Source organism: Scyliorhinus canicula, chromosome 10 (genome assembly GCF_902713615.1).
Source record: "Scyliorhinus canicula chromosome 10, sScyCan1.1, whole genome shotgun sequence".
NCBI lineage: Eukaryota > Metazoa > Chordata > Chondrichthyes > Carcharhiniformes > Scyliorhinidae > Scyliorhinus > Scyliorhinus canicula.
In genome coordinates, this window is record NC_052155.1 from 115,088,703 (window position 1) to 115,113,465 (window position 24,763).

Genomic DNA, 24,763 nt, shown 5'->3' on the forward strand with positions numbered 1-24,763 from the left:
TCGTTTCAACTCTTCCACAGCGCCTGTATGCTGCGGAAGCCATTCCCAGGGGGCTCCTTTCTTAAGGAGGTCTGAAAGTGGGGCGGCTTTTGTCGCGAATCCGTCTATGTGGTTCCGACAATAGCCAACCAGTCCTAAAAACGACCGGAGGGCTGATACATTTTGGGGAAGGGGCAATTTGACAATCGAATCAATTCTTTTGAATTCGATCTCGCGTTTGCCGTGCGTGATGACTGTTCCCAAATACATCACTTTACTTTCCAATATTTGGGCCTTTTTCGGGTTAACTTTACAGCCAATTTCAGTTAAGAGTTCCAGGAGTTCGGCCAGAAGCGAAATGTGCTCTGCCTTTGTGTCTGTCTGCAGTAGTAGGTCGTCTACATACTGTACCAGACATTCGGGTCGGGAAAATTTTTCTAATCCACTTGCCAGCTGTCGGTGGAAAATGGAGGGTGAATTGTGGAATCCTTGTGGGAGGCATGTCCACGTGTACTGCTGAGTTTTAAAAGTGAATGCGAATTTGTATTGGCACGCTTTTGCCAATGGTATTGACCAGAATCCATTACTGATGTCCAATACCGTGAAGTACTTGGCGTTGAGACCCTGCTTGAGCATGGTCTCGGGACTAGTAGCTACCGTTGGGGCTACTGCGGGGGTTACTTTGTTGAGTTCCCGATAATCGATGGTCAGACGCCATGATCCATCGGGCTTCCTCACTGGCCAAATAGGGGCATTGTTGGTGGAGGCTACCGTTCTCAGTACACCTTGGTCCAACAAGCTACCTATAACCTTTTCTATTTCCACCTCTGCTTCAAGGGGAAATCTGTATTGCTTTTGCGGTCGGGGGTCCTGTCCGGTAACATGAACTTGTCCAGTCATTCTGCCACAGTCATGACGGTGACTTGCAAATGCTGTCCTGTGTTTGTTTAGTAGGGCCTTAATTTGTCGGTCGGTGTGGAGTGTAGTCAGGTCGAATGAGTACTCTCCCACTGCGCTAATCCGATTAGCGTAGTCTCCTACTGTGAGGGTGGCTGGGGCTCTGTCTGATCTCGCCATTCGCCAGACACACTGGTTCACTGGGTCGAACGACAAGCTGTGAGCGTTCATAAAATCGATCCCCAGGATGTGTTCTGCTGTCCTGGGAAGATTTACTAAAACTACGGGGTGCCTTGTGCTAATGTTCCCTAGCTGGATCGCTACGGGTGCTGTGATATGTCCCTGCTGCGAGTGTCCGGTGAACCCGCTAAGTGTGATGGTGGAGGTGGTCGGCCACGTGTCTGAGTGTGCCGTGGTTGTGGAGTTAATGGTGGTGCGGGAGCCTCCTGTGTCCCACAGTAACTCTATGGGCTTCCCTTTGATTTTCGCCGTGACTACGGGCCTCCCTGATGAGTCCCATAGTGTGTCACAGACCCAAGTGGGGGAGCCCGAACACCGTCAGTTCGTCTCGTCCACATTGGTGGGTCCTGACTGTACTGCTACATTGTGGATGGGTTTTGCCTTGTTGCGGTTCAGAGTGCCTGTCTGCTGGCCTCTCTGAGATCGCTGGGGTGCTTGGCATTCTTTTGCCCAATGCCCTAACTGTCCACAGTTATAGCATTCCTGTCCTTTCTGCTGAGGGCTGCTCTTGCCTTCATTTACCCATGCGGGCTTCTGGTGCTCTCTGACTGCTTGGATATCTGCAGCAGCCTGAGCCTCTTCTGGGGATCTAACTTTTCCTGTTGCCTGAAGCGATTGCTCCCAAGCGCGGGACAATCTTTTCAGGACCCATTTTTCGTTATGGGCCTCTTCTGAGGGGTCGTAACTATTGCAAGCGCTCTGTCCTGCTTCTGTTGCGTGTGAGATAATTGTGCGCGTCCACTTAACCATGTTTTCGCGGGTTAAATGCGCTCTATCTAGCTGTCCGAAAACTGCGCTGAAATGAATCCACAGCCTTCCTGCGAATGCTGTGGGGTGTTCGGATCTCTTCTGCCTGCACTTATTCAATCCTTCTACGGGGTCACCTCTATTGTACCCGATGGCATCTAAAATGGCGGTGTGCATCTCCTCTAGGCTGCCTCCTGCCACGTTTTGTGGGTCGGGGAGGGCTGCCACTACACTCTGGTCTAAGCTCAGCACGGTGAGCTTAACCTGCTCTCTCTCATCCAGGCCGTACATGGTAGCCTGCTGTTTTACTTTAGCGAAAAACTGGTGGGGGTCTGCGGTGGGGAGGAACGGAGTGATCTTTTCACAAGCGTCCCTTAGCTGGGTTACTGTTAAAGGGGTGGTGTAAGTTATGTCTGGGGCGCCTTCTGATTCGGCTTTCCTCTGTGTGGTTACGGGATTCATGGGTGCGGTTATGATCTGAGCTGTGGGGGGTTGGGGTGCCTGTCGTTTCTGCTGAGCTGCGGGCGCACATGTTCCCTGAACATAACGCTGCGCTGTCTCGCTTAATTCCTGCCAATCTGGGGCATTTTCCCCATCTAACTGAGCTCCAAAGGTGCTTTGGAAGCCATTCTGCACCGAAAGCAGAGATTGCAGTTCCGCAATCTGTTTCCTGCATTTCGCGTGGTCAACTGTGCTTTGTCTTTGTTCGGTCGTTGCAGCATGGAGTGCTCTCAAAGCTGCTTTGAGATCGGAACATTGCCTCTGCAATGCCTCCACCTGCTTTTCCGATTCCTGTCTTATCAGAACGGCACGTTGCATGTCCTGATAGGCTTTCTCATACTGGGTCTGGGAACTGCTCAGATGAGCTAGACAAGACTGGTGAGCCCTCTTGGCATCATCCACCTCTCTATCCTTCTCTGCCAACTTCCCTTTTAATTCCAGGTTTTCTTTCTCGATGTCCCTGACATCGACCTTACTCATTCGGTTCCTTTCCTCTAAATCTGCCCGGAGCGTCCTGATGACCTCCTCTGCGCCTCGCAACTGTGCCAAGCAGGACACAATCGCCATCGGCTTGCGTGCTTTACCTAAACTCTTTTTGTGTATCTGAGAGAGGTTCTCCCACCAAGTATGACCTATACTCCCGGGACCTGTCTCCTCATTTGCACAAAACTCTTTCCAAAGGGGCCATCCCTTTCCTTGTAAATATTTGCGGAGTTCCAGCTCCCACGTGGGACACTGGCCTACTCTGCTACTGCTGCTGGTCGCTGCGACCACAAACTTTGCTGGATCCATCAGACGTTCCATTGCCTGCATGGCCATTTCCTCTGACTCTCTTTTATATAATTTGGAACAGGGGGTTGCTGGGGTGGTGTTTCGAGAAAAGGGTACGGCTTACGCTATTTTCCGATCACAAAACTACCGAAAGTTTGTCGCAACAAAAAGCTTCCAGTTTTACCTTACAGCCCTGTTAGTACGCATGCACTAAAACACACTTCCGAATTTCGCTTATTATTTTGAACACCTTGAACACTTGTGATCTCTTTCTTTCTCTGCAATTTGGAGTTCTAATTCAAATTTCAGGGTCCTGGACACTGTGGTGTTTCCACTTACAACAGGGTCCCGGCGGATGTCGCCACTAAATGTTGCACGTTTTACTATGGGCGTAAAACGCGTTTATTGGAGTGTATTAACACGCCTCCGAGTTCGACGTGTGCTTAACACTGCTAGGCTCTGTTCTATGTAATTATTTAGCTCTGGAGTCGCCAGTTGCCGTATAGGCAACGTCACAAGTATTCCAAGGTCAAGTTCAAAGTAATAAAGACGATACACCGATTAGTAAAGTTCAAACGATCAATATTTATTATACAGTTATAATAAATACTCATGCACACACTAAGAAACTAAGCTATAACTAAACTTAAGCAAACAGAATACTTATCTAACAGGAACAGGCAAGGTCAGAGAACGAGGCCTTCGTCCTGGTCTGGCACTGCAGCCTTCAGCAAGCGTTCTGGTACTTGGGAGTCTAGTGGGCTTGGATCGCGTAGCGAGCGTTGAACTTACGGTTTCGGCGGCTGGTGCTCAACGGCTGGAGTCAGGATGCAAGATGTCAGTCAGAGCCGGAGCACGGGTTTAACAGACCGGGGCTCTGTGGGGGATTTGCTTTTATACCCCTCTCTCATGTCCTTGCCCCCTTCTAGGCGGGCTCTACCTTTCGGTACCGATTGGAACGTTTCCAAACGGCTACCTTCGAAATCCTCCAATGCGGGGCTTTCCTCGATGTTGGGGGGGGCTGGTTTCGATATTTGTTACTCTGGTGCCATTCTGTCTACTCCACCAATTAACTGCTACATTGAGATGGAAATGTTGCCATTGTTTGTGTCTGGATCTGGGCTGCCTCATCAGGATGTTAAGCGTTTTGCCATTAACACCTTTGCTTGGAGATCTGCACCTGGCCAGAAACTGGTTTGCTGTTTGCAAAATGCTAATTAGTTGAGAGCAGGCTGTCTGTTCTTACTAAACAGGCTTTCCCTGCTGCCTTCCATTTTAGTTTGGCTCAGTGTCCATTTTGCGTGGCCAGCATGGCTACACTCCACCACCACATTGGGCAGCGAATTCCAGACTCCCACTACCCTCTGCATAAAAAAGGTTCTTCCTCATGTCGGGTGGCACGGTAGTACAGTGGTTAGCACAGTTACTTCACAGCTCCAGGATCCCAGGTTAGATATCTGTTTTGGATCACTGTCTGTGCCTAGTCTGCACGTTCTCCCCGTATCTGCATGGGTTTCCTCTGGGTGCTCCGATTTCCTCCCACAGTCCAAAGATGTGCAGATTAAGTGGATTGACCATGCTAAATTGTCCTTAGTGTCCAAATTGTTTAGCTGGGGTTACTGGGTTACGGGGATAGGGTGGAGGTGTTGGCTTAGATAGGGTGATCTTTCCATGGGCCTGTGCAGACTCAATGGGCCAAATTACCACCTTCTGCACTGTAAATTCTATATCCCCTCTGCACCTTCTGCCACTTATCTTGAACCTATGTCCCCTGGTTCTAGAATTCTCCAACAAGGGAAATAATTTTATCCTGTCCACCCTATCTCTTTCCCTCAATTTTGTACACCTCAATTAAATCACCCCTCAGTCTTCTTTGTTCGATGGAAAATAACCCCAACCTATCCAAACTCCCCTCGTAGCTACACTTTTCTAACTCTGACAACATTCTTGTAAACCTCCTCTGCATTCTCTCCTGAGCAATTACGCACTTCCTGTAATATAGCAACCAGAATTGCACACAATATTCCAGTTGTGACCTCACCAGTGTTTTGTACAATTTCAATATTATATCCTTTAATATTCTATACCTCTGCCAATGAAGGAAAATATTCCATATGCTTTCTTGACAACGTTGTCTACTTGAACTGCTGCCTCCCAGGACCTGTATATTTGTACGCCAAGATCTCTTACTTCATTTACCCCTTTAAATGCATGACCTCGCGCTTCTCTGTGTTAAATTGCATCTTCCACTTTATTGCCCACTCCACCAATCCATCTGAATCGTTTTGCAGATTACAGCTATCCATTACACTGTCCACCCCTTGGCCAATCTTTGTTTCGTCTGCAGATTTCCCAATCATGTTTCCCACGTTCATGACCAAATCATTAATGTACAACACAACTGTATAATACCGAGCCCTGTGGAGTACCACTTTGAACAACTTCACAATTGCAAGTGTAACCATCGACCATTAACCTTTGTTTCCAGTTACTACGCAAATTTTTTACCCAGTTTGCCACATTGCAATGTATCCCATGGAATTTCACTTTATTGACCAATCTGCCATATAATAACATAATAACTAGGAGCAGGACTAGGCCACCTGGGCCTTCAAGCCTGCTCTACCATTCAATAAGATCATGGCTGATCTTTTGTGGACTCAGCTCCACTTTCACTACCGAACACCATAACCTTTTATTCCTTTATTCTTCAAAAAACTATATATCTTTATCTTGAAAACGCCTTGCTAAAATCCATGTACACCCCATCCACTGCACTACCTTCATCAACCCTCCTGGTTACTTCCTCAAAGAATTCAATCAAATTTGTGAGGCAAGACCTTCCTTTAACAAGTCCATGCTGATTGTCCCTGACCTGTCCATGCATTTCTATGTGACAGTTAATCCCGTTTTTCAGGATTGATTCTACTAATTTGCCCACCACTGACGTAAGGTTAACTGGCCTATAATTGTTCGTCATTTACTCCGATCCCTTTTTAAACAGTTGTACCACGCTTGCATTTCTCCAGTCCGCCTTTACCTCCCCTGCATCTAGTGAAGATTGGAAAGTCATCTTCAGAGCATCTGCTATCTCCTCCCAGACCTCCTTCAGAAGCCTCGGTAACAATCCATCTGGCCCTGGTGCCTTATCAGCTTTCAAGGATTTCAATCCTTCGAGTACTTCCTCTCTCTTTATGATTATCCCATACAGTATCTCAGTGTTCCTCCTAGACTACTATATATACATCACCCATTTTGTTTGTAAACGCGGAACAAAATATTCATTTAAAACCCTTCTCACAGCCCCTGTATCTACACACAAGTTCCCTCCTTCACCTATGATAGATCCCACTTTTTCCTCAGCTAACCGTTTACCATTAATATATTGGTAAAACATCTTTGGGTTTTCTTTAACTTTATCTGCTAATCTTTTTTCATGTCCTCTCTTTGATTTCATTAGTTCCTTTTTGACTTTGCTTCTGCACTTTCTGTACTCTTCTAGGCTATCTGCAGTGCTTAGTTCTTTATGTCTATCATACCCTTTCTTTTTCTGTTTGATCTTCCACTGTATTCCTCTCGCTAACCGGGGGGGGGGGGGGGGGGGGGGGGGGGGGAGGAGGAGGGGAGGAGAGAGAGAGAGAGAGAGAGAGAGAGAGTTTCAGAAGTACCACGCTTATTTTTGGAGAGGACGCATCTACTTTGTACATTTAGGATCTCTCAGTGCTTCCCACTGGTTTTCCACAGATATATCCTCTAGCAATGCTGGCCAGTCCACCTCCGCCAAGTCCCTTCTCATTTCTGCAAAATTTGCCTTCCCCTACTTCAAAACCTTTACTCCTACTTTATCTCTGTTCTTTTCCATGGTAGTACTGAATCTAACTGAATTGTGATCAATATCCCCAATATGGTTGCCAACTGTCACTTCACCACTTGGCCTTCTTCGTTTCCCAAGACTAGGTCTAGAATTGCATCTCTCATTGGGTTTGTCACTAATTGGTTGAAAACATTTTCCTGAACACACTGCATGAACTTCTCTCCCTCAGTTCCCCTTGTATTGTTTGATTCCCAGTTGATATTGGGATAGTTAAAGTCTCTTATTATTGCCCTCTTAAGGCAGCAATTTGCCTACATATTTGTTCTTCTATCTCGCTTTCACAATTTGGGGGTCTGTAATATACTCCCAGTAGTGTGACTGCACCATTTTATTTCTAAGTTCAACCGTGATTTGTTGACCCGTTAATGATATAATCCCTTCTCACAACTGGAATTGACTCTTTAATCTTAGTGCTACTCCCACTTCTTTTTTATCTCCCACTTTGTCCTGCCTGAAAACTCAGTATCCAGGGATATTGAGCCACCAATTTTGCCCCTCCTTTAGCCAGGTCTCCATTATAGCGATAATATTCTGCTACCATGTGCACTAAATTGTTTATAATACTCCTTGCATTGAAGTATAAACAGTTTAACCCCACCAATTTCCCTTGCTGGACACTTATTAAAACTTTGTTTCTCATGTAATTCCAAGTCGATCACAACACCTTCTACTTCACTAGCTAATGTTCTACCTCCATTTTCCTGATTTGAGTTTGACCTATCTGATCCGACTCCTGGAATCCCATCACTCTGCCACACTAATTTAAATACTCCCCAACAAAGCTAGCAAAAGCCCCTGCAAGGAGATTGGTCCCAACTCTGCCTGGGTGCAACCTTTCCACTTTGTCCAGGTCCCACCTGCCTCATGAATCTGAATCCCTCCCAGCTACACCATCTCTCCAGCCACGCATTCATCTGATCTATCCTCCAATTCCTGCTCTCTCTAGCGCGTGGAACTGGGCGTAATCCTGAGATTAATACATTTGAGGTCCTGCATTTTACTTTATCTCCTAACTTCCTGTACTCGGCTTGCAGGTCCTTATCCCAATGTATACCACGACCACTGGCAGTTCACCTTCCCTCCCCAGGATATCCTGCAACTGCTCTATGATTAAGTGATTTGATATCCTCAATAAAAATGTGTGTGTGGAAAACGGAGGAGGAAGTTGAGTTTGTTTGCCAATCTTGCCCACATCAAAATAGGTGCAAAGCTGAAAAACATTTTAAAAAGGATTTTCAATAATCGTGTTATGGATGTTCCATGTGAAAAGAATTGTAGGAGGAGTTTTGGATAGAGAACACTTCAACATCTATTATATAATTCTCCATAGGTATGTTGTAGACCCCTTTCAAAAAACCCAGTTTGTTAGTACGTGTCTGGGAGTATTTATAGAAGGTGGTGTATGTGTTTAAGGAAATGATTTTAACTTTTTACGGGTTGTGTATTTTGGAGGTGAGAGGTTTAACATTACTGAGTGCTGTATTAAAGAATTTTGGGCAGTGCTCACTTTTGTAGGTTTCTATTGTTGGGAGTACACAACTCTTCTGAGGAAAAGTCAATGAAGAGGGATAACTAACTGTTCTAGTTGGCATTTCAGCAGCAGAGGTGATGAAGAAAAAATATTTTAAAACAATCAAAGGGACTTCTGGTGGCGCTCACGAGCGGAGGGGCTGCGCCGAGAAGAGGCTCCCTCCGATCTGCGATTTTTCAGACTTTTTCAGGGATTTCCCCGTGGTTCTCTCTTCCCGGGTTTCTTCGGCCTTTGGGGCCTGAGGGACGGGCGTCGGGTCGGTCCAGTTTGGAGCCGGTGAGGAGCCCTGCGGGAGTGTCCGCCGTCCGGAGCGGGAGGCATCGATCCAGAGGTCGGATGCGTGGGCGGAGCTTGACACGAGGCAGGCCCAAGTCCAGAACGCGATGCAGAGGCGGACTAGAGCACATTGGGTGGCTCCCACTGAAAATGGATCTCTGAGGAGTTTGAAGTCTGGTCCCGGGGGAAGAGATTTTTTAGTTTCGGAATTTTTGGGGGAAAAATTTGTGAAAATAATTATTTCGTTATTTTCGGATTGAAAAAAGAAAGAAAAAATAAGTCGTTAGAGGATGCGAAAAGCAGCTCGAAAAAAGGAAGCAAACCCGGGTTCGCTGTTGAATGAGAAGGCCAGCAAAAGCGCTGACAAGATGGCAGATGCTGGACCGCATGGTGAGGCCGCACCACTTACGGTGACAATCGACCCGGTGAGGATAGCTGTGGCAAAGACATCAGCTAAGGTGAGAGAGCAAGGCGAGAAGATGAAGGAAGTGGAGGAAACCATGTCACAGCACAGCGACCAGCTCACCTCGATGGGGGACGAGCTGCGGAGAGTGGTGAAGGTCAACAGAGGACTCCGAGCAAAGCTCGAGGACTTGGAGAACCGCTCGAGACGGCACAATCTGAGAATTGTGGGCTTGTCCGAAGGGTCAGAGGGCCCAAGGCCATCAGAGTACTTCGCTGAGAAGTTGGCGGAGCTGATGGGGAGGGTGAGAACTCCCGGTACGAGCTGGACCAAGCTCATCAGTCATTAAGGCCGAAGCCCAAGGTGAATGAGCCGCCAAGAGCAGTAATTATCTGCTTCCATAAGTACTGCACGAAGGAGAAGGTGTTAGCTTGGCGAAGCAGAAGCGTGAGGTGCAGTGGGACGGTGCTAGAGTTCGGATTTACCAGGACTTGACAGTTGAGTTGGCAAAAAGACGAGCGGCGTTCGGGCGAGTGAAGGCGGCACTGTACAAAAAGGGGATGCGATTTGGTATGGTATACCCGGCAAAGCTGAGGGTGACGTATGATGCCAAAGACTTTTATTTTGAGACAGTGGAGGCAGCTGAGGCTTTAGTGAGGGCGGAAGGCTTGGGACAGACGTGAGGAGCGGAAGTGGAAGAGAGACTCTGGACTGTGATTGGGGAGCTGGAAAATGTATAAATGTCATAACTTTCTTTTTACTGACGTGTATTGTTATTTACTTCTGTTCACATTGTTACAGAACAACATAGAACATACAGTGCAGAAGGTGGCCATTCGGCCCATTGAGTCTGCACCGACCCACTTAAGCCCTCACTTCCACCCTATCCCCGCAACCCAACAACCCCTCCCAACCCCTTTGGTCACTAAGGGCAATTTATCATGGCCAATCCACCCAACCTGCACAACTTTGGACTGTGGGAGGAAAGTCCGCACAGACATTGATCCAGGGGGGAATGGAACCTGGGACCCTGGCGCTGTGTAGCCACAGTGCTATCCATTTGTGCCGCCGTGCTGCCCTAGTTCAAGTCATTGGTTGGGTTGATTGGCACTCTGTGTTGCGACGGTTAGATCTTATTTTAGTGAATTGGATGGGTTTGATTGTTGTTTTTGTTTTTTCTTTCTCTGGGACTGGGTGGGAGGGGACGGTATATCTTGGCGGGGGGAGCCACCAGTGCTAGCTAACTAAAGTCGGCTGGTGAACGGAGGTGAGGTGAGAGGAAGGTTGCGGGCATGGGAGCAGGTTTTAATGGGCCTACGAGGCGAGGGGGGGGGGGGGGGGGGGGGGGGGGGATTGATGCTGGGAGATGTTTTTTGAGAGGAAATGTGAGGGGGCGGTTTGGGAGGGGGGGAAGGGGTTTGATGTTAATAATGGATGGAGCGGGTCAGACTCATGGGGCAGGGCCCGGTGGTATGATGATGGTGGTTAAGGGGGGGGGGGGTGAGAGACCCCCAGTTAGGATAGTCACGTGGAACGTGAGGGGGTTAGGAGGTCCGGTCAAGAGGTCAAGGGTGCTTGCGCATCTTAAAAGTTTGAAAGCCGATGTAGCAATGCTGCAGATGACTCACTTGAGGGTGAAAGACCAGGTGAGACATTAAAAAGGGCTACGTTAGTCAGGTGTTTCATTCTGGACTTGATGGAAGGGCTCGAGGGGTAGCGGTAATGGTCAGCAAAAGAGTACGCTTCCAGGTGGAGAAGGTTGTGTCAGATCAGGGGGGTAGATATGTGATTGTGACAGGGAAGCTGGAGGAGAGGTTAGTGGCGCTGTTAAGTGTATACGGTCCCAATTGGGACGATGTGGGATTCGCAAAGAAGGTGTTTGGGGCCATCCCCGACTTGGACACTCACGAACTGATAGTGGGGGGGGGACTGGATCTTGGTGTAGGAGCCAAGGTTGGACAGGTACGGCCGCGCTCGCTGGTCCCATCAGGTGGTGGGGGGGGGGGGGGGAGACGTTAGCTGGGCTGATGGTGGAAATGGGAGGGGTGGACCCTTGGAGGTTTCTGCAGCCGAGAGAGCGGGAGTACTCGTTTTTCTCAGTATATAAGGTATATTCGCAGATCGACTTTTCCGTGGTGGGGAAGGCTTTGCTGGCTGGGGTTAGGGGTCAGAATACTCGGCAATTGCAGTGTCAGATCATGCTCTGTATTAGGTGGACATGGTTCTGGAGAAGGGGGTAGTGCAGAGGCCGGGGTGGAAATTAGATGTGGGACTTTTGGGGGATCAAATATTCTGTGACAAAATTGAAACGGCAATCAAGGAATATGTAGGTTTCAACTGTACGGGTGAGGTGTCGAAGGCGGGCGTCTGGGAGGCTCTAAAGGCGCTGGTGAGGGGGGAGGTAATTTCATTTAAGGCCAGGTTGGACAAAGAGGAGAGGTTGGAGCGGCAGAGGGTAATTGATGAGATGTTGGAAGTAGATAGGTGTTATGCAGAGGATGGGGACCCAACAAAGCTGGAAAAGAGGAAGGAACTACAGGCGAGTTTTGACCGACTACCTACCAGGAAAGCAGTGCGCCAACTGAGACAAGCAAGGGGTGCAGTTTACGAACATGGAGTAAGGTGGGGCGTATGTCAGCAGGTCAGCTCGGGAGGGAAGCAGCGGCAAGGGAAATTGTCTAGCTGAGGGATAGGGCAGGGAAGTTGGTGGTGGCTCCGGATCTGATTAACAAGGTTTTTGAGGAATTTTATGAGAGGTTGTACAGGTCAGAGCCACCTGGGGGAGACCGTGAGATGCAGGAATTTATAGATGGGTTGGAGTACTCGAGGTTCGGGCAGGGGGGCAGGGCTACATTAAAAGAAGCGACAGTGGAGCAGGAGTTAAAGGATGCGATTTGGAGGATGCAGTCGGGGAAGGTGGAAAGGCCAGATGGGTTTCCCAGTGGGATATTATAAAAAATTCAAGGATAAGCTGGCACCCCTGATGGTGGGGGTGTTTGAAGAGGCGATAGGGAAGGGGATGTTGCCACAAACTTTGGGGCAGGCATTGATTTCCCTGTTGCTAAAAAAAATAAGGATCTGTCGGAGTGTGGGTCGTATAGGCCCATATTACTTCTGATTGTGGATGCAAAAGTATTGGCGAAAGTACTGGCGGCTAGGCTGGAGGAGTGCCTCCCGAAGATGATAGGTGAGGATCAGACGGGGTTCGTGAAAGGGAGGCAGCTCTTTTCAAAAATTAGGACGGTATTGAACATTGTTATGACACCGGCAGAGGTGAAGGAAACAGAGGTGGTTGTGGCATTGGACACTAAGAAGGCGTTTGACCGGGTAGAATGGGGGTACTTGATGGCAGTTCTGGAGCGGTTTGGGATTGGACCAAGATTTGTGAACTGGGTAAAGCTACTATATAAGGAGTCGAGGGCGAGTGTCCGCACAAACAACATCAGCTGGAGATACTTTTCTCTCCACCGTGGGACTAGGCAGGAATGTCCTATGTCCCCCCCTGCTGATCGCACTCCCGATTGAGCCATTGGCCTTCGCATTGGGAAGTTCGGGGTATGGAAAGGAATAGTGCGGGGGGAATAGAGCATAGGGTGTCCTTGTATGCCGATGACTTGCTGTTATACATGTCGGAACCGAGCGTGTCGATAGGGGGAATATTGGAGCTGTTTCAAGTGTTTGGGTCTTTCTCGGGATACAAACTAAATCTTGAAGAGTGTGAGTATTTTGTAGTGTCTCGGCCAGGGGTGGGGGCAAGGGTTAGGGGGCTGCCATTCCGTAGAGCAGGGACTCACTTTAGGTACCTGGGGGTGCAGTTTGCCCAGGAAGGGGGGGGGGGGGCTCTGCAGGTACAACATTTCTAGTTTGGTGGGGAGAGTGAAAGCTGATCTGGCAAGGTGGGGCAGTCTCCCTCTATCACTGGCGGGTCGGGTATAGGCGGTTAAATGAACGTTGCCGCGATTTTTGTTTATTTTTCAATGCCTGCCGATTTTCCTGCCAAAGGCTTTTTTTAGAGAGGTTGAGGGAAGGATTACGTGTTCATATGGAGAGGGAAGGTGGCCAGAGTTAGAACGGTGCTACTACAGAGGGGAAGGCAGGCAGGGGGTTTGGGTTTTCCGAACCTGATATATTACTGCTGGGCGGCGAATGTGAAGAAGGTGCGGAGCTGGGTCAGAGGGGTTGATTCCCAGTGGGTCAGAATAGAGGTGAGTGTGCAGGGGGTCGGGATTGAAAGCACTAGCAATGGCCCGGCTCCCGATAGCCCCGGGGGGACCTGTTGGAATTCTTCACTCTTGAGAAGGTTAAGTTTGAACTGAGGGGAAGGACAGAGGGGTTCTACAATTCATGGGCATTATTCATTATGCACTTTCATGAACTGGATAACATTGAACATTAGTTGGGGGGAGGGGGGAGGGTGGTGTGTGTTGATGGTGACGGGTGATTCCTGATTCCATTTTGTTTGTTTATGTGAACATGCGGGCTACTGTTTGGGGTTTGGTGGGAGGGTGGGATTGTTGTTTTTGAAATGGGGATTGACATATTTGTTACTGATTATTGTTTATTGTTGGTGGGTGTAAATTTGGGAGAAAATTTGAAAAAGGAGGACAAAGAAGAAATATTTTTTTTATTTAAAAAAAAAAGCAATGAAAGGAACAGAAATGTCCACCAAACAGCCCTTTCTGGTTTAATAACATTATTGTGGGATGTGTTTTTACATTGAGCCACAGGCACATCTGGATGTTGATGTGGAGCATCAGAAGCTCTTATGCTTTTATTAAAATCATTTTTTAAAGTTTTTCTGTTACTTTTGCTTTGTAGAGTGTGGCAGTCTGTATGGAAAAAGGAGATTTCAAAAAAGCTAATGAAGTTCTGGAACGACAATTTCAAGAAGATATGGCCTCTGAATCAGACCAGGTATTTGTGTTTCAAATCTCTTGTATTGAAAGATGTCACCTGTTACAAGCAGCAGATTTTCTGTTAAGTATCACAATGCAGCAGTTTAGATTTATTGATTTCTAAGACAAAGTTATTTACTTATAATCTATTCTTTCTGTATATATTTGGTGCTTTACTAATCATATTCCTGGCTCTATTTTGTTTTTCAGCCTTTAAAAAGGAAGCTGTCCTTGGTTATCAATAAGAAAGATCCATGCCATAAATTCCTGATCAACTTCAGTAACAAGCGATTATTGGACAGTGCTGAGTCTCTTGCAAACAGAATATTTAATGAGAAAGAGTCAAACTTCCTCATTCAAGTAAGTGTTACTTGCATCAGCTGGATGATTTCTTTCTTGCTGCCTTACTAATAGATAATTCTGTTGTAATAGTTGAAAACTTTATTTTTGGTAATCCCTCGAGATAGAGGATGACTCGCTTTAGGTTTGTTTCAATGGGTTCTGAAATGGCTATCAGTGAACAGTTTGAAGACTCTCCCACGTGCACAGCAGGTGGTGCTTGAAAGGTAGGGTAGATGGGTTGCTGGAGGGTGAGTGTCTCCTTCGACGCCATCATCTTCACCTCTGCACGAAGATTCGCCATGTGCTCGGTGTCTTTCCAAATGAAGCTTCTCTATTTTGGTCGGCAACAAACCAGGATCTCCCATGAGCGGTTAGACATGTTTGACTTCAACAATGCTTTAAGGACATCCCGAAAGCAATTTTCCACCAAGTTCTAGGTAGAGCATTTGCTTTGGGAGTCTGGTGTCAGGCATACACAAAGAACGTGACCAATACAGCGAACCTGGATTTGAGTGATTAGTGCCTCCATGCTGGGCATTCCTTGTTGCAACATTACACCTCACCTCCAGCAATTTATCTACAGGAAAAAAATAAGAAACTATTGAACCTACGCCACCTTCAGTCCAAAACTAGCTCCACTCCAACTTCATAGAGCTCTATGTGCAGATGATGCTTGTGTGTGCGCTTACTCAGAAATTAAGCTCCAGCTCATTGTCAACTCTTCCTCCAAAGCATATGTAAAAATAGATCTTTCATTAAACACCCAGAAATCTACGGTCCTCTTCTAACTGGCTCTCACAGCAAAATAAAATCAGTGGCAAGGCCCTGGAAAATGTGGACCAATTTCTGTATCTTTGGAAGCTCCTCTTGATGAAAGCAGATGTAAATCTCAAAATTCATTGTTGCCTCCAATGTGCCAGTTGAAGACAATATTTGTGACTGTCTCAAAGATATTTAAGTCCCTCATTATGTTTTGCACCTGGTTGATCATTCTTGATATCAGGTTAGCATCATTATTCTGTTAACTGTAAACTTATTTTGCCCTTTTATAATGGGTACGACAGGTGGCAAGGGTAGCTTAATATATATAAATGTGGTCATGTATTTTGGATTGGGAGTATACGTTCAGTGGTGAGATACTGGAGAATACTGGAAAACCTTGGAAACTCCCTAAAAATACAAGCTGTTTCTTGTTCTTCAGTAATTCCTCATCCATCCTTGTGTTTTACTTTGAGTTACCACCACCTTTAGTTGAACTTCAACCTATTTTGTCAACAGTTCATAATCTCCACACACACATCCTCCCACAATCTCCCAATGGCCACCACCACTCATCAATTTGGAATAAATACCATTGATCCTTATTTATTTTGAATCCCTTTATCTTCTCTTATTTTGCATCAGTCATTAAATCTGCTTGGAATATTGTTATGTACAGGGTGTCATGGTCATATATTCCCTAATAATTCAATGTCCATCCTCCGTTTTGGCCCTGATATGCCTACTTCTCACTTCCTCCTCCTTTATCAAGCCAAGATAAAAGCAAGCTTAAGCCTCCTCTGCTGGCTACAGTTTGAAGTTGATATATTTTCACAAATTCTGGGTGAGTGATCAAAGTAATTTACTGACTAGTGCCTGAAGATTTTCATGACGCTTAATCTTCTATGATTAGTGACCACCAAGGCCCTGCATCATCTGGCTCAACCTGGCTATTGATTAACCTTAATGTGACAAATGTAAGTTTGCTTTAAAGAGTCCTAATAAATACAAATGCTCTTAGTCCAAAAGCAAAATGACAATGTACTGAATTTCAAGAGCCAAGTTTATTTTATTTTAGAAACAGGATATCTTCAGTTTCTACGAGTGGAATTAAACATTCATTACTCCCTAAGCAACTTATTAATAGCAAATTTCCACTGACTGAAAATATTTTTAAGGAGAGGTGGCCGTCCTGCACATGCTCTTGAAGCGAACCAGGATTTGTGTTTGCGTTGTCATTAAAAGTAAATGAAACTGGTGAAGATTCTTCTTTTGCAAAACACAAAATGGCCCAGATCTTCCAAGGCACAGCAATCATAGTGCGAATGCTGCTCATTCAAACGTGTAAAGGACCTGTAAAGACTTAATTGCCTGCAAAGACTCGCATTCAAAGTATCGTCTTGCATTTAAAAAAAAAAAATTATTCTCCTTTTTCACATTTCCTTCAAAGTTTACATCCCACCAACAAACAGTAAACGGTAATGAATACAATGTCAATCCACTTATTAACAATAACGATCCCATCCTACCACCAAACAACGGCCTGCATAACAATATAAGCATCAAATAAAAAGAAACCTCCCAAAAAGGAATCAGGAATCGCCCATGATCATCATTAACATATATAGTCCAACTCCTCCTCCTTCCCCCCCCCCCCCCCCCCCCCCCCCCCCCAAATATTCAACAACATCTAATCCCCGGAAGTGTATTGTGAATGACACCCATGAATTGTAAACCCCCTCCCACACACACACAGATTCTCATGTAAACTGCTCCCCCAACAGCGGTTCCTTCCCCCAACCTTTCACTCTGGCTAGACTCATCAAAGCCTGTTCTACAAGGCTCCGATCGCCACAGCCTCTCACCCCACCTCACTACCGTTCATTATCTGGCTTAAACGAGACAGTGTGGAGGCCCCTGCCCGGGTCTCCTTCCCCCCCCTGCCCAATCCCAGGGAAACAAAGAAATCCCCTTTAACACACAATCCCAGCATACACACCCAAGCCCCAAAGAACCATTGTTGCAAATGAAAGTCCCAACATTTCCCTTGTCCAAATATTCAGTGTTGACTCATTTAGTACATACACCAACATAAAATAAAGTTACATGATGCTACATCAGTACAAGACCAGCTCTCAGTCCCATTTCTCAATTCTGCCACAGTCTCTGGACCACTGGGAGCTCTTCCGGGACAGGTGTGACCTGTATAAGAAGAACGGGTTGCATCTAAACTGGAGAGGCATAAATATCCTGGCTGCGAGGTTTGCTAATGTCACATGGGAGGGTTTAAACTAGTATGGAAGGGGGATGGGTACTGGAGCAATAGGTCAGAAGGTGAAAGCATTGAGGGAGAACTAGGGAATAGGGCCAGTATGACTCTGAGGAAGAGCTGACAGGGAGCTGTTGCTGAAAAAAGCGGGTCTGGTGGCCTGAAGTGCATATGTTTTAATACAAGAAGTATTACAGGTAAGGCAGATGAACTTAGAGCTTGGATTAGTACTTGGAACTATGATGTTGTTGCCATTACAGAGACCTGGTTGAGGGAAGGACAGAATTGGCAGCTAAACGTTCCAGGATTTAGATGTTTCAGGTGGGATAGAGGGGGATGTAAAAGAGGTGGCAGAGTTGCGCTACTGATTAGGGAGACTATCACAGCTGTACTACGGGAGGACACCTCAGAGGGCAGCGAGGCTATATGGGTAGAGATTAGGAATAAGAAAGGTGCAGTCACAATGTTGGGGATTTACTACAGGCCTCCCAACGGGAGATAGAGGAGCAGATAGGTAGACAGATTTTGGAAACGAGTAAAAACAACAGGGTTGTTGTGATGAGAGACTTCAACTTCCCCAATATTGACTGGGACTCACTTCATGCTAGGGGCTTAGACAGGGCAGTTTGTAAGGAGGATCCAGGAGGGCTTCTTAAAAAATATGTAGACAGTCCAACTAGGGAAGGGACTGCACTGGACCTGGTATTGGGGAATGAGCCCGGCCAGGTGATAGAAGTTTCAGTGGGGGAGCATTTCGGGAACAGTGACCACAAGTGCTGGTGGACAAGGATAAAAGTGGTCATAGGGTGCATGTGCTAAATTGGGGGAAGGCTAATTATAATAATATTAGGCAGGAACTGAAAAACCTAGATTGGGGCGGATGTTTGAGGGTAAATCAATATCTGACATGTGGGAGGCTTTCAAATGTCAGTTGAAAGGAATTCAGGACTGGCATGTTCCTGCGTGGAAGAAGGATAAATACGGCAAATTTCGGGAACCTTGGATAACAAGAGATATTGTAGACCTCGTCAAAAAGAAAAAGAAGGCATTTGTCAGGGCTAGAAGGCTGGGAACAGACGAAGCCTGCGTGGAATATAAGGAAAGTAGGAAGGTACTTAAACATGGAGTCAGGAGGGCTAGAAGGGGTCACGAAAAGTCATTGGCAAATAGGATTAAGGAAGATCCCAAGGCTTTTTACACGTACGTAAAAAGCAAGAGGGTAGCCAGGGAAAGGGTTGGCCCACTGAAGGACAGGGGAGGGAATCTATGTGTGGAGCCAGAGGAAATAGGCGGGGTACTAAATGAATACTTTGCATCAGTATTCACCAAAGAGAAGGAATTGGTGGATGTTGGGTCTGGAGAAGGGTGTGTAGATAGCCTGGGTCACATTGAGATCCAAAAAGACGAGGTGTTGAGCGTCTTGAAAAATATTAAGGTAGATAAGTCCCTGGGACCTGACGGGATATACCCCAGAATACTGAAGGAGGCAAGAGAGGAAATTGCTGAGGCCTTGACAGACATCTTTGGATCTTCACTGTCTTCAGGTGATGTCCCGGAAGACTGGAGATTAGCCAATTTTGTTCCTTTGTTCAAGAAGGGTATGTTGTTCCTTTGTTCAAGAAGGGTAGCAAGGATAATCCAGGGAACTACAGGCCGGTGAGCCTTACGTCAGTGGTAGGGAAATTACTGGAGAGAATTCTTCGAGACAGGATCTGCTCCCATTTGGAAGCAAATGGACGTATTAGTGGGAGGCAGCATGGTTTTGTGAAGGGGAGATCGTTTCTCACTAACTTGATAGAGTTTTTCAAAGAGGTCACAAAGATGATTGATGCAGGTAGGGCGGTGCATGTTGTCTATATGGACTTTGACAAGGTCCCTCATGGTAGACTGGTACAAAATGTGAATTCACACGGAATCAGGGGTGAGCTGGCAAGGTGCATACAGAACTGGCTAGGTCATAGAACGCAGAGAGTACCAATAGAAAGGTGCTTTTCTAATTGGAGGGCTGTGACTAGTGGTGTTCCGCAGGGATCAGTGCTGGGACCTTTGCTGTTTGTAGTATAGATAAATGATTTGGAGGAAAATGTAACTGGTCTGATTAGTAAGTTTTTAGACGACACAAAGGTTGGTGGAATTGCGGATAGCGATGAGACTGTCAGAGGCTACAGCAGGATTTACATCGTTTGGAGACTTGGGCGGAGAGATGGCAGATGGTGTTTAATCCAGACAAATGTGAGGTAATGCATTTTGAAGGTCTAATGCAGGTAGGGAATATACAGTGAATGGTATTGAAAGTCAGAGACATCTAGGTGTACAGGTCCACAGGTCACTGAAAGGGGCAACACAGGTGGAGAAGGTAGTCCAGAAGGGGAACGGCATGCTTGCCTTCATTGGCCGGGGCAATGAGTATAAGAATTGGCAAGTCATGTTGCAGCTGTATACAACCTTAGTTAGGCCACACTTGGAGTAAAGTGTTCAATTCTGGTCGCCTCACTACCAGAAGGATGTGGAGGCTTTGGAGAGGGTGCGGAAGAGATTTACCAGGAAGTTGCCTGGTATGGAGGGCATTGGCTATGAGGTGACGTTGAATAAACTCGGCTTGTTCTCTCTGGAATGAAGGAGGCTGAGGGGCGACCTGATAGAGGTCTACAAAATTATGAGGGGCATAGACAGAGTGGATAGTCAGAGGCTTTTTCCCAGGGTAGAGGGGTCAATTACTAGGGGCATAGGTTTAAGGTGCGAGGGGCAAGGTTTAGAGGAGATGTACAAGGCAAGTTTTTTTACACAGAGGGTAGTGGGTGCCTGGAACTCGCTGCCGGAGGAGGTGGTGGAAGCAGGGACGATAGTGACATTTCAGGGGCATCTTGACAAATATATGAATAGGATGGGAATAGAGGGATACGGACCCAGGAAGTGTAGAAGATTTTAGTTTAGATGGGCAGCATGGTCGGAACGGGCTTGTTCTAGTCCTTCTGCTCTTGCAAACTCCTCTGCTGCTTCTGCCGTTCCAAAATAAAAGTCCTGGGATTTGTAGGTCACCCTTAACTTAGCTGGATACACTATGCCGCATTGCACATTGCTGTTGTACAGTGCCGCCTTCACCCGGCCGAAGGCCACCCGTCTCCTCGCCAACTCCAGCCTAAAGTCCTGGTATATGCGTATACCAGCTCCAGCCCACTGCACCACCCGCTTCTGCTTTGCCCAGCACAGGACCTTCTTCATGCTGTACCTACAGAAACAGTCACTACTCTTGGCGGCTCACTCGCCTTTGGTATAGGCCTCCACGACTTATGAGCCCGATCCAGTTCGTATTGAGAGGGATCGTCCCCCTCCCCCAATAGCTCTGCCAACAGAGTGGCAAAATACTCCCATCGGCCTCGGGCCTTCCACCTCTTCGGGCAGATCCACATTCCTCAGATACTGCTGCCTGGATTTCTTTTCCAGTTCTTCCATTTTGACTCGCAGACCCTTGTTGGTCTCTATCACCCTCCGCAGCTCCTTCCCCATAGAGGTGAGTTGATCACTGTGCTGTGATTATGCCTCTTCCACTTCCTTTAGTGTCTCACCCTGCTCCTGCACCTCAGCCGCTGCGCTCGATACTGCCGTCCTCACCGGGGCAATCGCCTCCTCCACCAGCGCTTTCAATAGTGCCCCCCATCTCCTCCTTCATCGCTTCCATGTGCTTTGTGAACTGTTTTTCAAGTTCCACGGCCATCACCTTGGTAATTCTTTCTGTCATGAGCAATGCGGCCTTCCCCAGTGCCCCAGCCTCCGCTTTCCTTACAGTTCCTGCGCCGACCTTTCCACTCACCGGCGGACTTTCATTAGCCCCCTTTTTCATGGCCGTTTTTTTCAAAAGCTTGGATAATTCTCCTCACTGTGTCTTCCTACAACTTTTTCAGCATCAGTTGCCCCTAGGACCGGGCATTAAAACCCCGAAAATTTGATTCCCAAGCGGGAGCCCTCCAACGTGCGGGTGCCTCCTGCCCGCCGTCACCAGAAGTCATTGTCTTGCAGCTTCGAATTTGTCTATATATATGTTTCTGGAACCTACCTCTTCATTCACCTGAGGAAGGAGCAGTTCTCCGAAAGCTAGTGATTCGAAACAAACTTGTTGGACTTTAACCTGGTGTTGTAAGACTTCTTACTGCATTCAAACCTAGCCCACCTTGATGCAGCTCTGCATTTCTTGCAGACGTTCTGATTCCAGCTTTGCCGGATATGCAGAGAACAGTGTTCCTGCAAGAGTCCCGACACAGCACTCTTAGAGCTGGGGAAGACAGAACACATCCCCTTTTTATGGCACCAGCTGCTGTACGGCATGTTTGAGGTTTGAGTATGAATGTTAGTGAATGGATGAATGAGTGAATGAGTATGGTGATTTGTGTGGGGGAGATGGTAAGTGTGTGAGGTGGGGCGGGAGTCAGGTTGGGTCAGGCAAGGTAGTTGGGTCAGGGGCTAGTTAGGTTGGGTTGGGGATTTGATCAGGAGAGGTAGCTGTGGGGCTAGATGGGATTTGTATAGGTAGTTGGGTAGAGTTAGGGAGCATATCCAGGTAAGTACATTGGAATTGGCCAAAGTCTCTAACTCGGTCTCAGCGTCAGAAGCATTCGTGGAGAGTTCTAGAAGCACGGGAGTTGCCCCTCAGAATTTGAAACTTCCTGGGCAGTTTCTTTAGAGATCAACATGTCAGGACGTCTGCAAGTTCTTGACGTGCATCTTCTGTCTGGTCTCCAGTGATCCAGAAAAAAGAGTTGGGGAAAAAACAATATTTTGTGGGAAAATTAGGAAAAATACGCAAATATTTTCTGAGGTATTACAGGCTGTACATCAAAGCCACATTTAACCATGACTAATAATGTAGCTAGCTATCTTTTGTTTTCAGGCAGCAACCAAAGTGGTGCAGTCTAGGAAGAAAAGAGATACAGAACTGCGCGGTTCTGAAGATGAGGATAATTCTGAACACCAACATGGAAAATGGTAAGTCTGTTAGATATTGAGGATGTGTCTGCGGCGGTTCCCTCCAGGGGTTCCTGTTTCCTCCCACAGTCCAAAGATATGCATTTTAGGTGGATTGGCCATGTTAAATGTACCCTTAGTGAACAAAGATGTGCAGGCTAGGTGGGGTTACAGGGAAATAGGCCTAGGTAGGGTGCTATTTCAGAGGGAGGTGCAGACCCGATGGGCTAAATAGCCTCATTCTAGCCTGCAGGAATTAATTTGATTTTGAAAGGTGAAGAGCCAGAAGCACCACATGGTAAATTAGTAGGAATGCTGTTTTGAATTTTTGTTCTTGATTTTTGTGTCACCATCTGCAACTTTTCAGATGAGGTGAGAAATGCAGTGGAGATACTTGATGAGTGATTGTGCCATTAAATGTTAAAAAAAAATAACATTTTCAGCTTGAGAAAGAATCTGTCTTGGCACAGTTAAAAACAAATTTATTTGCCCCACAGGATACTGTTGAAGAGAAAATAGATTATATAGAAGTAAAACAATGAACAAAAGAAAGAGCGGGTTGAACAGTGAGCAGAGGTAACTGCTGATGTAGATGCAAAACCAACTGGAAGAAAGAATAGAGCCTTGGGGTAACTGAATTAATGCAAAATGTCAGAGGATAAATTTTCAAATAGGCCACAGGGTGAGGCCAGCGCCTCATCAGTGTGCGTAGCCTCACAGTTGTAATACGGGCAGAAAACTTGAGGACGGCACGGTAGCACAGTGGTTAGCACTGTTGCTCCACAGGTCCAGGGTCCCAGGTTCGATTCCGGCTTGGGTCATTGTCTGTGGGAGTCTGCACGTTCTCCCCATGTCTGCGTGGGTTTCCTCCAGGTGCTCCGGTTTCCTCCCACAGTCCAAAGACGTGCAGGTTAGGTGGATTGGCCTTGCTAAATTGCCCTTAGTGTCCAAAAAAGTTGGGTGGGTTTAATGGGTTGCGGGGATGGGATGGAGGTGTGGGCTTGGGCAGGGTGCTCTTTCCAAAGGCCAGTGTGCACTCAATGGGCCGAATGGCCTCCTGCACTGTAAATTCTGTGATTCAAATAAAATTGGAGCAAGTCACCAGTTTGAGTGCAGCTCCAATAGTACTCACAAAGCTTGACACCATCCAGGGCAAAGTAGCCCGCCTGATTGGCACCCCATCCAATGCAGTGCAGCAACTTACCAAGCTCATCACCAGCTCAAGGACAGACAGAGGTGGACAACAAATACTGGCGGTGTCAGAATCACCCACACTCCTTGAAAGAATATTGAAAAAGCCTAAGGATGGTGAATAGTTCGCCATATATGCCAAAGCTAAAGATCTCATGAAGAACTGTCAATTAATCTTGTTCAATTACTCTAGTACTGATATCTTCATTGTCTCTCTCCGAGTATCCTCATGCCCTCTCCAAACACACACAGCCAGACACCCACCTCCTGCTGCCTTGTTTTTAATCCCACTAAATTTCTGACTGCTCAATTTCCTTTCATAACCGTCATGCTAACTGACACAAACAGTTTCCCTTTCTTCTCATTTTCCCTTAGAAAGAAACTGTGTTAACTCTTTTGTCCTTGGAGACTACTGCCTCATCTAAGACCTTTTTTCTCTTGAACATACTACCTCCTACTTCTGTGTCCATCTTCTCGCACTCCAGTTTGAATTCCTCCATGCATTTCCAGCCTTCTCTTACTGAAACAGCTCGAACGAGCCAGAGCTACAAATTACATTCTTCTGACTATGATACATTATCCATCTGTAGTCTTTGACACAATTGACCCCAATTGATCATCTTTGAACACTTTTCTTATTAGCCTGTACAGTGGGACTACCTTTATTTGATTTGCATTTCTATCTATTTTATCAGACTATGGCATAATCATCTGTGACAATTTCGACCTCTGTAAAATCACTTTGCATAAGACCTCAGCCGTGGGACCCTGACCCTCAGCTACATGCCAATCTTAGCAACTCGTGTGCAGCCATGGGGCCAGTACAACATCTACATCATCTCATTTTATAATTTCAGTATCAAGTCTCGGCTAAGCCACTTTTCCTCCAGTCGAGTCCTGGGAATACAAATGTCATGAACTTCGGCCCAACTGCATTAAAGCTGCTATATAAGTACAAGCTGCTTAAATCAGTTCATTTTCAGCTTTAGCATCATATCCAATACACAGTTGAGCTTCCAACTCCATGGCTTCTACAACATACACACCACTAATTCTACCTCTAATTGTGTTTATCCCCACTTCTACTTCAACCCATTTGTCATTGTAACATTGATACATGCAGTGAGCT

The 24,763-nt window shown here is 46.6% G+C and overlaps 1 protein-coding gene across 2 annotated transcripts in view; it reads left to right on the top strand.

The window, feature by feature from the left end:
- The window catches only part of terf1 (telomeric repeat binding factor (NIMA-interacting) 1), a 90,466-nt gene that overhangs the window by 35,999 nt on the left and 29,704 nt on the right, over positions 1 to 24,763 (top strand). For both annotated transcript variants that reach the window (XM_038809602.1, XM_038809600.1), the window contains 3 exons: positions 14,038 to 14,133; positions 14,325 to 14,474; positions 22,370 to 22,464. In XM_038809602.1, the coding sequence (XP_038665530.1) occupies positions 14,038 to 14,133; positions 14,325 to 14,474; positions 22,370 to 22,464 (341 nt within the window). The remainder of the gene's footprint in view (positions 1 to 14,037; positions 14,134 to 14,324; positions 14,475 to 22,369; positions 22,465 to 24,763) is intronic.